This window comes from Chaetodon auriga, chromosome 9, assembly GCF_051107435.1.
Source record: "Chaetodon auriga isolate fChaAug3 chromosome 9, fChaAug3.hap1, whole genome shotgun sequence".
Lineage (NCBI taxonomy): Eukaryota > Metazoa > Chordata > Actinopteri > Chaetodontiformes > Chaetodontidae > Chaetodon > Chaetodon auriga.
This window is the reverse complement of record NC_135082.1, coordinates 24,972,203-24,984,781: the sequence shown is the minus strand read 5'-3', so window position 1 is coordinate 24,984,781 and position 12,579 is coordinate 24,972,203. Positions and strand designations below refer to the sequence as shown.

At 40.8% G+C, this 12,579-nt stretch overlaps 1 protein-coding gene across 1 annotated transcript; it reads left to right on the top strand.

The window, feature by feature from the left end:
• Window positions 1-8,203: 8,203 nt before the first annotated feature.
• il21 (interleukin 21) lies at window positions 8,204-11,244 on the top strand. Its single transcript, XM_076739820.1, has 6 exons — window positions 8,204-8,335; window positions 8,426-8,467; window positions 10,524-10,637; window positions 10,767-10,805; window positions 10,938-11,018; window positions 11,163-11,244. Exons 1-6 carry the CDS (start codon window positions 8,204-8,206, stop codon window positions 11,187-11,189), a joined length of 435 nt encoding a protein of 144 aa, XP_076595935.1. The 3' UTR covers window positions 11,190-11,244.
• The last annotated feature ends 1,335 nt before the right edge of the window (window positions 11,245-12,579 follow it).

Genomic DNA, 12,579 nt, shown 5'->3' with positions numbered 1-12,579 from the left:
GATCCTTTCAAAGCTCTTTGGCCTCATTGCTTTCTGTGAGAATTTAAGATTAAAGCCGTTTTCTTGGGTTTCTGTGCAGCTCGAAAACCACCACAGCTGAGGCCTTGGTTCAAAACCACAAATATTAGGTTTGAGAAGAAACTACTAAATTCATTTTTTTTGGAACCATAAATGTTCACACTAAAAATGCTTGTTGGCGTAGACTCGTCAGTTTAACACTTCACTGCACGGAGCTGTCAGTTTGGACGAGTAGGTGTTGTTCAAACGGTGGATGTTTGATTTTATGACAGAACTTTCCAATTTGATTGGCTGTTTTTGTACAGTGGCAGTTTCATGGCCTTTAATATGTTCACGGCCCCTCAGCTGGGTGTTATTCCCCTTCTGTTGTGGTTTAACACCGTTCACATCACAGTCTGTTCAATACTCCCACTGCTCCGCCGCTGCTCTTCTTTTCCCATAAAATGAACAATTTCCAAAACAACAAAGCGCCGCAAATCTGGTCGTTGCTGGTAATAGATGATTATATTATTAACTCTTAAATGTCAAGAATGTGTCACCATTATGTGGGCTACTTATTTTCACAAGCCCCCTTTTAGTAAGACAAGTTGAAGACAAAAAAGCGTCATTGTGTCTAGAAGAAGCACAGAGTGACTGCATCAGTGGTATGTTTGCCTTTTAATCTCATCAGACTGAAGTATTTATGCATTTTGAGCTTTTTAAACTAATTAAATTCAGTTATTTCTGGACTGTTAGGCATTCACAGATGGCTGTTTGAATTTAAACATTTTGCAATGTTGTATCTTTCAGTTTTAGCTAAGTGTTTGTGAAACTCCCCTTTGTGCTGAATGTGATCACCTTTAATCTGATCACTGCTCATTTCGTCTGTGGGTTTATCATTTTAATGTGCCAGATAGGGTCATAAGCCAGCTAGCACGCTTTTTTAGCATCTTATTTTTATTCCAACACAATGCACACCTGAGTCATTTGTGTCTCATTTAAATGCTTGAACTGTCGCTTTTTTGTTTCGAGGGGGAGATCCGTTTCCATCCCTCAACCAACCACCTTTAGACTTTTGAGTAGATCAGGTGTGAACAACTGTGGGGGAAAAAAAGTTTGGTCGATAGGAGCATTTAAGAGCTGCAGTGGTAAGCAGCATCGTGTCGCATCACCACTGTACCTGAGGTAAAAAAAAAACAAAAAAAAAACAAAAAACATTCTGTTAGGGTTTGGTGCTACAAGCCAAATGAGATATAATAAAGTAAGAAAAGTGGGAGATGAACAGCCAATAGAAAAGACTTCTAGTCTTTCAACGGCCATGAGTATTTCAGTGGACTGTTTTCATGTCTTATATTGTCAGTATTAACCTGCATGGTGTGGACGAAAAGAGGACTGATCTGTGGACTCATTTGGATATGAAAGCTCAAATTCTTAAAGTCTTAAAATGTTTTTGTCTCAGTTACATTTTGATGGTTAATGAGATGAATCACCTTTCTACCTTTTGATTCAGTTGATTTGGGCAGCTGAGAACAACAGAGTTTAATGAAGTCAGACCTCTGCTTACAGAGTGGTTCAACAGCACTGAACACAGACCCACAGAATATTTTTGGATTAAGATAATGACTGACTACTGTCTATTCACGGCCGGGCATTTCATTTTGAGCAACGACAAAAAGAAAAGTTCAAAATTTACTGTTTCAGCACAACTTTTAGCAACTTTTTTGACAGCTGACTGCCGGCAGCTCTCGTGTCAGTGGATGCTGATTTTTAGCTGTTTCTTTGTGTTCTTAACAAGCAGGAAAACTGCAGCAAAGGATGCTGATAAGTTCATCGTGCTCTGTAGATTTACATACTCCAGGTGACTGAATCTGCTGATTGCAAGTTAAATTTTTCACGCGTGATCAGACCAAGCGAAGTCAAACTTCACACTCGTGTTTAGACAGAGGAAAGAAACTGTGGGTGTGATCACACATTCAGATGAGAAATTCAAATATTTTTCTGAGCTGTTTTATCAGATCATGTTAGTAAGTCACTGAATAATAACTGCCAACAATTCAGCACTTTCTTCTGTGCTCTGGTGTCTTAATTAAAGACTGACATTGTATAATTTGGAAAGATTTGGTCATAGCAGAGGGAAAAGTCTGTCCGTTGACAGTCCTGCTGGCTGGAATCAAAACATCACCTGCTCTGCATTTCTTTGCTGTAGATCTGATTTTAACCAGCTGGAAACTAGCTGATATCATCGTACACTCAACCCTCCTGTACTGCACCAGGAAAAGGCTAATTCGATCCACATTTGGCCGGTGATAAATTCTCATCCTGCTCGAGGTTTTCTTTATTTGTTTTAAACTGTCCCCATTGTTATTCTAAGTGCTTAGAATTCATCAAGTGGAGCTTAATTCTACATTTCTCCTTTAAACATAACTCCTATTAAGATCTTTGAATTCAGTCATGATGACTGTGAAAAATCTATCAATCATTATAAACAAGCTGTGTCATCACTGCTGCAGTGCCAGTGGAGAGAACCAAAAGAGGCGATCCCCCACCCACACCCTCTTCCTGCGCACTTACGGTAATATCGAGCATGCTCACTCCTCTCAATCACTGAAAATCACCTTCGTTTGGCCTCGTTCGAGCTCCACAAATGGTTCTAAAGTAACAGAGGGCTTCATATTTAAGCATAATAAGCAGAAATTTTCAAAGCAGTATACAATGTTGTGCAATATGCCAGTTTGTGTATGAGTTGCATGCAAACTTTCAACCTCGCACCCACTCGCCCCGGAAATGCAAACTGCTCACGGAGGGGAGACCGCAGTGTCGGAAGTCATACTACTGCAAGTGGGAGTAGGAAGTAAACTTCAAAACTAATAAATCTAAACAAATCTGCCTGACAGGGCGACAGTTTGATGGCCACTGTACAACAGGAAGGCAGATTTTGACCTCACGCTTTGACTGCAGAGAGACGACTAATATTTCTTTCAAATTACGCACACGTGAACCATAACTGGACAAAATACACAGCAACAGTGCGCTTGGCAGTTTTTCAGACATGCACTTTATTTGGATTAAATGGTGCAATGGCATAATAAACACACTATGATAAACATGACAAACATGACATCATCACAGAATGACCAGGTGACGATTTCAAGTCAAAACAAAACAAACAAAACGATTTTGATGAGCAACAACTGAAGGCATCTGCACCGACAGGCAGCTAAACACAGAAGACTAAAGGAGCGATCGGTCTGTCCGAAAGGGGTACAATATCACATCAGTCAGTACCGACCTTTTGCTTAAGTGCTAAGAGCTGGTCTGTCGTTTAGCATCGGACAAGTGTTCCTAAAACCAAAACCTAGAATGAAATTTTATGTCCGACTCGTTTTTCAATCTTCATTTGAAGGCAGAATGTAAACCCACATTTTGTCTTTGTTCAATTAAATTATTTTTTGGAAATTCAAGCTTTCATTTGTCACAGTGAAAACAAAAACCTTATTATTTCAGTCACAGTCCGAACGCTGTTTTTCTGGGATTACAAACCTCCTTTTAACAAAGGCGGTTTACGGGTCATAGAGATCTGAAGGGAACACACAAAGTTTACTCAAAGTAAATACACAGTGGACAAAAAGGTGTCCTGTTCTCTACAAGCTGACAGTTCGAAAGCAGAAATGACATCAGTCACACAAAGCAAAGCGTCATCTGGCTGCAGATTTAATTCAGACCCTGTAGAAGTTCAGAAAAGCCAAATTTCAGGCTGTTTATTACAGTGCCACTAACCCCACACACACTTCACAGACTGAAAAATGCTGCGTGCTCACATTTCTGAGTGGAAGTGGCACCATAAAAAAGAACAATTCAAAAAACCCTCATTTCATTCGTAAAGTGTGATGGTTGCAGGTTTCCGGTTTTAGAAAATAGGCTTGTTCACTTTTTCTTTTTTTTTTTTTTTACCTCCTGACCTCCATCTGTCAGTATTCTCTCATCTGCAGCCTCACTTCAAGTCACACTTTTTTGCACTGCGTTTAACACTCTGGCTGACCACAAAGCGCTACTCTCACTGTGACATTTTTTCACCCCTGACCGAGAACTTTAGTCATCGCCAAAAACATGCCTCAGTACAGCGATGTTTCACTGAATTTCATGGAAAAAGCTTGAGCTCTCAAATGCAGATGAGGCGTATGTGACGATTCCGTTCCTCCACCATGCCTTTTTTTAGCATGTGAAGAGGCTAATACAGGGTTAAGACTTCGGTCACGTCTGCAGAAAAACAACAGGTTCCCCTTTCTAACAAGCCAACATTTTCTAAAGGGTTTAAAGTTAGGACTAAAGGCTGTTAATGTTTGAACCAAATGCTTCATTGACCAGTTATTGCCATTGTTGACGATGTTTAGTGTGCAAAACATCTTTCTGGCTGGTGTTTCTCCTCATCCAGCGTGTACCTTTTGACTCTTTGGCTAACACCTCAGTTCATCAGGGAGACGCCTAAAAGTGGTAAATGTTAAGTTTCTAAGTGTATTTTGGCCCAGGTGGTAACGTGGTCAAACTGTCAACAGATGGGGCCTCCCTGATAAGCTAAAGAGCTAAAAAGACAAAGCAAATGTCATCCTGGAGAAGGATCGGTGGATTTTTCACCGCATGGCGACCAAAAAAGCTGTTCTTGTTCATGGATTATAACTGCTCCATAAAGCATTAGCAAACCAAAGTTTAACCATGAATAAAGACAAATCCTTTCTGAAGAGAGTATTTCTACAGAGTCATAGAAAAAACCTCCTCAACACGTTTAGTTTTCACTGCGCTCTCTCGTTTGTTTTACGTCTCCTAAACTTCATGTTTCAAACGTTGCATGAATTGTCTTTTGGAGACATTGTGCTCATTTTGACAAAGCTGCTTAGTAAGACTTTTCTGCGTGCACACACACACACACACACACACACCACAGGTGGGTTAGAAGAGATTCCCTGATGGCAGCAGCCAGTGGAGGAAAATTCTTCTGAATTTGAAATATACCTGAGGACACATTTTCCCTTCTCTGTGTGCATCACAGAAGGGACTCCTGATAAGACGGGAGCCCAAGGGTGAAGCACCTGTCAGACCAGTCGAAGCCCCCACCCACCTTTTCCCTTACGCTGACAGAGAGAGAGAAGAGACGAGAGGGGTTTTCTCTCTCAGTCTCACTCTCACTTCCTCCCCTCTGGCGAACAGACAGATGTAAAGATTGTGTGTGGAGAGAACGTGTGAACCGGCATTGACGGAGCACACTGACAGCACAGTGACGGAGCTCCTCATGTATGTGGACGCACTGACTAACAGATGATGCCTCCTGAATTTCCAAAATGTGTAATAGGAATGCACATTGGAGTCAGTGACCATTACTTCAGAAATATTCTGTGATATTTCCATTGAGTGATTCAGAAAGCCTTTTGAAGTGCTGTCTCAACACGAAGCATGAAACTTTAAGCTTTTAAAAGCTGTAAACTTCAACAAATACTGACTTTATTTCTTTTTCTACACATTCTTTTTCTGTTTCTTCCAGTTTATCAATTCACTCTGCAGTATGTGCATCTCTGCATCTAACCTCCATGTGTGTACAGCTCTCACTGAATCAAAAAACAGAAAGCGGTCACAGGGTGGGCTGTGAGTGGGCATCTTAATGCAACAAAACACTGAAAAAAATAACAGATACTTGATTTGAAAAAAAAAAAAAAAGTCATAATTTGCTAGTCTTTTTGACATATAATCAACTGAAAACAGCACGAAGACAATATATTTTATGTTTTCTCTCCTTAACTATATCTTACTGTGAATCTGATGCAGCAACACTTTTCAAACAAGTTGGGACAAGAGCAACTAAAGACTGGGAAAGATGTGGAATGCTCCAAAAACACCTGTTTGGAACATTCCACAGGTAAACAGGTTCATTGGTAGCAGGTGACAGTATCATGATTGGGTATGAAAGGGGCATCCTGGAAAGGCTCAGCCATTCACGAGCGAGGATGGAGCGAGGTTCAGCACTTTGTGAACACATGACTGGATGAAGGAGATTAATGTATGGACCCAGGAACGCTTCACAAAACTGTTGTCAGTGAACACAGTTTGTTTGTAAATGACTGAATTTTGTCTTTATGTACAGTTTACACAGACAGAATCAGGGGTGTAATTCATTTTCAGTTTTCAAGAGACCAAAGGCCATGTTTGCAGTCGTCATGTTGCACCAGTGTACCAAGCTGCCAGCTAAAGCTTAATCAGCTAATATGGAGTTGATAATTATCATTTTAAAATGTCTTTGCCTTGCAATCATCAGTTTAGAGGAGAGCAACACTCAATCCTTAAAGAAGTCGAGTACTTCCACTAAAACAGAGCAATATGTCATTTTCTGGCACAGACATGATGAAAGAAAGCGTCCAATTAAAAGCCAACAGAAAATCAACGACCCCAGTTCTGATCAGTGATCAGATATTAAATACCTGGCAGCACATTAACATACACAGATTTTGATTCAAGCTGAAAACGTCAGATCAAGGAGGATTATTACTGATCAATGCATCAGACTGTACTTCAATCAAGGCAGTCAAGATAAACCAATGCACATCTATAATCACCACAGCTCAACCAAGACGGTGACCCAACACACGTACACATCAGACAGCCTGTCTGCATCAGTGCTTTCCATCTGACTGTTTTCACCAGATTTTCATACTGACACATGAAAATGGCAGCTGTGTCATGATTCATGCTGATAACTGATTTTGTATATCACTGGAACTGATGTTTTCTCATGATAAGTGGCCTTGTTATATTGAGAAATTGGCCTTTGTTTTCTTGCGATAAATGGAACTTTTCACGAGAAGCCGAGCTTTGTTATTTTGAGAAAACAAAATAACTAATTTGTGATTTCTAGAAAACGGCTGTCGGCTGCAAGTCAAGGCGGCTGAGGTTCAGAGGCAAAGCTGTGCACTTCGTTTTAAAATTTTATTCTGACTGGGACTCAGTGACAGTTGACACAAGTATAGAAGCACAAATACGATCGTTCTTCCTGTGGTTGAGTACTGTTTGAACAACATAAGGTCTGTTTTGCTGATTTTTTAGGAAGCAGGAGATGATTTTGAGTGCCTACAAATGCACGCCGGTCGTGTTTTATCATTTTACAAAGTCTACTCACAGCCAGAAGCAGTCAATTCTGTTACTGTTTGAGTCTACTGAAGGACACTGACATGATGCAACTGTTCGTGATGAAAGGTGAAGCAACGAGAGCACCAAACCTGGAGGGAATGACATGTGATTCCACTGATCATGTCAGCATGAAAAACATGAATCGCTCTGACTCTTACTGTTAATGGCGAGTTTGTGCCATCAGCTGTCGAGGTTGTGCGGTTTAAAAATTTCACATCTACAACGTGTCATTTCTTCTTTGTGGAGCTTGATTAATGAATCATCCTGAACATCATCACTGATTCATACATTAAGAATAATTCACTGTATCGCTGCGTGCTCCAGGGTCTGTTCTCTGCAGTCAATTCTGAAAGGATTCAACTTTTACTGTTACTTCTTTCCGTCCAGAGGCTCAACAACACACTTCTGCTCGTCTTTGCAAGTGGACAGAGAGAGACGGTTTCTGTTTGATGAGTAACAGTGAGATGAAATGATGGAAGCCTCAGAGGCCATTTAAAAAGACGACTGCCGTGGAGACTTCCTCCTTCACAGACAAAACACCATATCCCCTGACTTTGGTTCAACATTAATACTAAAACAAGGTTTCCTGTTGTTGCAACAGGCTCTGTGTGTTTGTGTAGGTGGCCATGATGCAGTTAATGCATTCAGGTTGCCAATACCACACCTACGAAAACTACCTATGACACGGTATATCTGCGGCTCCACTGATTCAAAATGAAAATGGGAAGTGCCGTCTTCCTGTCGTTTCCTGTCGGGTGCACTCAAACAAGTTTACGTTCACACACTCGTATCTATAGGCCCCACGCACGCGCGCCTTGACGCCACTCTCGGATCACGTAGTGGTGACTGTCAGTGGAAAAGAAATTTCATTACTCACACACACCAGTTTCTGCAGCTTTCCAACTCTCTGCAAGTGGTTTTCCTGTGTCCTCAGGGATAAGTATAAAAAGGTAAGCGACACAACGGTCTGCATTTCCAGTAAATCTTTTGAAAAGCGTCTTTTGGTGATCTGGTGCCTGCTGCTGACACTGAGAATATGAAGCTGGTCGTGATTTGCCTCTTTGCAGTCTGCTGCTGTTTTCTGGCCAACACATCGGCAAGCACGCTGGAGAGGAAAAAATTACAAGAAGTCCTGAGACAGCTGAGTGTTGTGAAAGCGAACCTGCAGGTAGGCTCCTCTGCATTTTCTTTCTCATGACATGCCTTTGTATGGTCGCACTTATCGGCACTAAATGTAATGATGGTTTGTGTCTTGCAGCACAACGAGCAGATGCTGAATACTCCACCAAAGAATATCGAGGTAAGCCAAACTGACTTGTATTCAAAATAATGTTGGAAGTATGGTCACCGCCACATTTAATATTTGTGGTTGCTTACTCATTGTTGTTATTCTCCCACTTACTGTTGTTACTAATTGTCATGTGCCGGCTACTGTAGGAGTACATCAAATGATGTGTGAAAGCTCACGGTGTCTCGGGTAAAGCCTGTGTAACCAATCAGCTGTTAAAGCTAAAAACTAAAGGCTAACCTGAAGACTTTAAAAATGAATTACTGTATTATTTTTGTAATATTTGGATTTTTTTTCACATCTTCTGCTAGTTAATGTAAAAAAAAAAATAGAACAAATGCAGTGCAAAGCTGACGAGGCTAAACCTTAAACAATCTGTCACAGTTTAAGGAGTGAACTGAAATGTGAACACATATTTTTAAGTAAATTAAGTATTTCTTCTATTGATATAGCAAACATGGAATTTACACAAAAGTACTGAAAATTATTAATAACAATACAAATGTGATAGTTAAACAATGTTCCACAGAACAAACAGACATTCTCCAAACTTTCCATCATGCATTAAGTGTTTTTGGAACCAGCAGTGTTAGAAATTTATTAGCCCTCGAAAAGCAAAAATCTTATTCTAAACAAACAGTTATCTTATTATAACAATGACATTTAGCCTAAAGATTTACTAGTCATGTAGTTTTGGTATAATTGGACCTTATAAAGAGGAGAACCAATATTTTGTGATTTGAATACTATTGTGGGCAAAACAATCCCACTTAATCTGAATATGTGCACTCGACTTCAAATAAACTTCTATAAAGGGCAACTGCATTACTTGTAAATTCAGATCAGCCCTCTTTCTTGTCAGGCCTCATGGTCTTCGATGAGTCAAGTCAGGAGCTTGCTCTGTGTATTTTCTCACAGCTTCCGTTGCATTCTCAAGTGAAATGTGATGAGTAATCAAGCGAGAGAGCAGACAAAACCATGACACTTCCTCACGCCACCTCACAAACTCAAAACGCTCCCTGGTGTGCTACAAGGCATTTGAGTCAGTCTCTTGTTTAAAAACCGGCAAATTACAGCTTATCTTGAACCACATGATGATAAGGATCCCCAGGTGGGCGTCGAGCTGCTATTTTGCAAAATATCTTAATACTCAGAATGCAAATCACAACACTACAGAGCTAAAATTCCACCTGAATTTGCGGTAAGGAAGCATTAATTCAGCTGTTACTGTTTGATTGTTCAGTTCTCTTTATGAAGGAATATTCTCACTAAATCTTTAAGCAGAACACACCGATGTAAAACTATGATTTGACCAAAGCCACTTGGGTTCATGAGCATCACACACTGCAGTACACACTGTAGTACACTGCAGTACCTAAACAGAAACAAAGTATCTGACCTGGAAAAAACGTGTCATGTCATCAACACTTTCATTAAGATTTCTGGAGGGAAACAATTCAAACAAAAATGCCCAAAGCACTTTCAGGAAAAGAAACTTTAAAATAGTGGAAACTTTATTTGGTTCAGTTTCAGTTTAAGTAAAAGTGTTGTGCATGTATCTGATTGGAAAGTCAACTGCAGTGATGAAGACATGAAACCAGAAACAGCAGCTTTCTTGGAAATGTTTTGATAGCAGTGATGGAAGGAATTTTTTTTTTTTTTCATTCAAATTATTGTATGTAGAATTGTATCATGAAAAAAAATCACCATTTAAAAACTGAAAAAACGTCGCTGAATGAGACCCATGGCTGACAAAACAACTTTTAAAACTCTACCTTCTTTTTCACAGTTAATCTGACACGTGTCAAAGTCATTTTCCAGTTTTCTGTAAGATAATTTACCAGAGCAAGTAAATCGAGTATAAACCACACATGAATTAAGACTATTTTGAGCTAACTGTTAAAGTCTTAGAGGGATAATTCTTATGAAATATTGAGCACTTTTTACTGAACTGATGTGTTCTATAAAACAAAAGCACGACGTCTTTTTGAGAAGCCAAACACTGACACACGTCGGTGTGGTGTTGATGTTGTACTCACAAACACTTTTCTTTTTCATTATGTATCAGGACTGCTGCTGTCTGTCAGCACTGCACTGCTTCCGGACCAAACTGCAGGTGCAATTCAACATCACAGAAAGAAATCGAAGCAAACTTTACAGGAGCCTCAATCATTCCATTACTGTAAGTAAATGGGTGGGTGGGGGTGGGGTGGGGGTCAATTAAACAATGTATCTGACAGCACATCTCAAGTACAATGTTTGCAGTACGATACTTTTCTAAAATAAACTGGTGTATTTTTATCCATTTCAGGAGAGAGGCCTGGACTTCTGTAACTCAGGAAATGTTAGGGTAAGAGAACACATTATCAATATTTTCTCCACACTTCCCTGTTTTCGGTCATGTATGTGTGGCATATGTTACACTCGCAGGAGATGCTGAGCCGTGAGTTAATTTCTCTTGTGTTTGCCTGTTTCCCTTTAGCCCACCTGCCAAGACTGCGACTCTCATCCAAAGGAAAATGCGAGGGAGTTTTTCAACAGACTGGAGTCTCTTATTCAAAGGGTGAGAGTTTTTCCTTCTTGTTTTGTTGTAACATAAGGAAAAGATGGCTGAAAATCTACAGCACTGCATGTCATGAATGCTGTAAAGACGTGAATACATGAAACAAAGACTGAAAATTCAACATCATTTTTTCCCCCTCTTCAGGCCATAGACAGACTGAGCATGAACTGAGAAGAGGCGAAGATCTATTTGTGACCAAGGATTGAATGTAGAGAAGACACTACGCTGAAAAGATGCTAACCATGTTCTAGCCTTCTGAATATTTAACTATACTTATTTAATATTTATTTAGACAGTGGTGGTGAGCCGCTCAAGCTATGCAGAAGGATTTCTCAGGAAAGCTGCTTTGCTGCCACCCAGTGGACTCGGCAGTTCTGATTTTCCTCTTTTTCACTGACAGTGAAAGTTAATTTATTGTATTGTAGTTATTGTAGTTCTCAAAGAATATGAAGTGTATAATGACATTTATACTGTGTATGACATGCCTTAGCACAGGAATTATTTTACTTAAGTAACTGTACCATTTGAAAATATTAAATTGATTTCAAGACACAGGTTTGTTTTGCTTGGTTTATCTGTAGGACAACATAAAAGCTTCCGGCAGAGATGGATATTTAAAGTTCTTATGGACTGGCAGAGGCACATCATAAAAGTCATAATAATGATGTTAAAAACTTTCATACTCCACCTCATGAACCACTGCTATCCAACAATTTGCTTTCATTTTACTGCTACACATTTTTTTTTCCATTGAGAGTAAAGCAACAAGCTGAGATGAGCGCTGACAGTCACTGCTTCTTTTTTTTTTTTTTTTTAATCTATTTATTTACTTGTTTTTACATGTGTGATTGCATGATTTGCATCACAAACAAGTCCTGATGAAACCACTCGGGTTCAGATCGGGGAGGCCGGTCTTCCCAATCACACCCCTCCCGGTATCACTGTCGCTACCGACGTGAGCATTGAAGTCCCCCAGCAGAACAATGGAGTCCCCGGTTGGAGCACTTTCCAGTACCCCTCCCAGGGACTCCAAGAAGGCCGGGTACTCTACACTGCTGTTCAGCCCATAGGCCAAAACAACAGTGAGAGACCTATCCCCGACCCGAAGGCGCAGGGAAGCGACCTTCTCGCTCAGCGGGTAGAACTCCAACACATGACTGCTGAGCTGGGGGGCTATAAGCAAGCCCACACCAGCTCGCCGCCTCTCACCGTGGGCAACTCCAGAGTAGAAGAGAGTCCAGCCTCTCTCAAGGAGTTGGGTTCCAGAGCCCAGACTGCGTGTGGAGGTGAGCCCGACTATCTCTAGTCAGTACCGCTCAACCTCCCGCACTAGCTTTGGCTCCCCCCCAGAGAGGTGACATTCCATGTCCCCATAGTCAGAGTCGTTGCCCCGGCCGGGTCCCCTGGGCAAATACCCGGCCACTAGGCACTCGCCTGCAAGCCAGGGTGGGGCCCCGGTGACGCCAATCTGGGCGACGTAAGCTTCCTTGTTGTTTTTTCTTTCATAGGGGCTTTTGAACTGCTCTTAGTCTGACCCGTCACCTAGAACCTGTTTGCCTTG

Bases quoted from the DNA above. Each gene is read 5' to 3' on its own strand.
- il21 (XM_076739820.1), top strand. From the start codon at position 8,204: ATGAAGCTGGTCGTGATTTGCCTCTTTGCAGTCTGCTGCTGTTTTCTG. The intron at 8,468-10,523 runs GTAAGCCAAACT...ATTATGTATCAG, and splicing joins CTCCACCAAAGAATATCGAG to GACTGCTGCTGTCTGTCAGC. The intron at 11,019-11,162 runs GTGAGAGTTTTT...CCCCCTCTTCAG, and splicing joins TGGAGTCTCTTATTCAAAGG to GCCATAGACAGACTGAGCAT.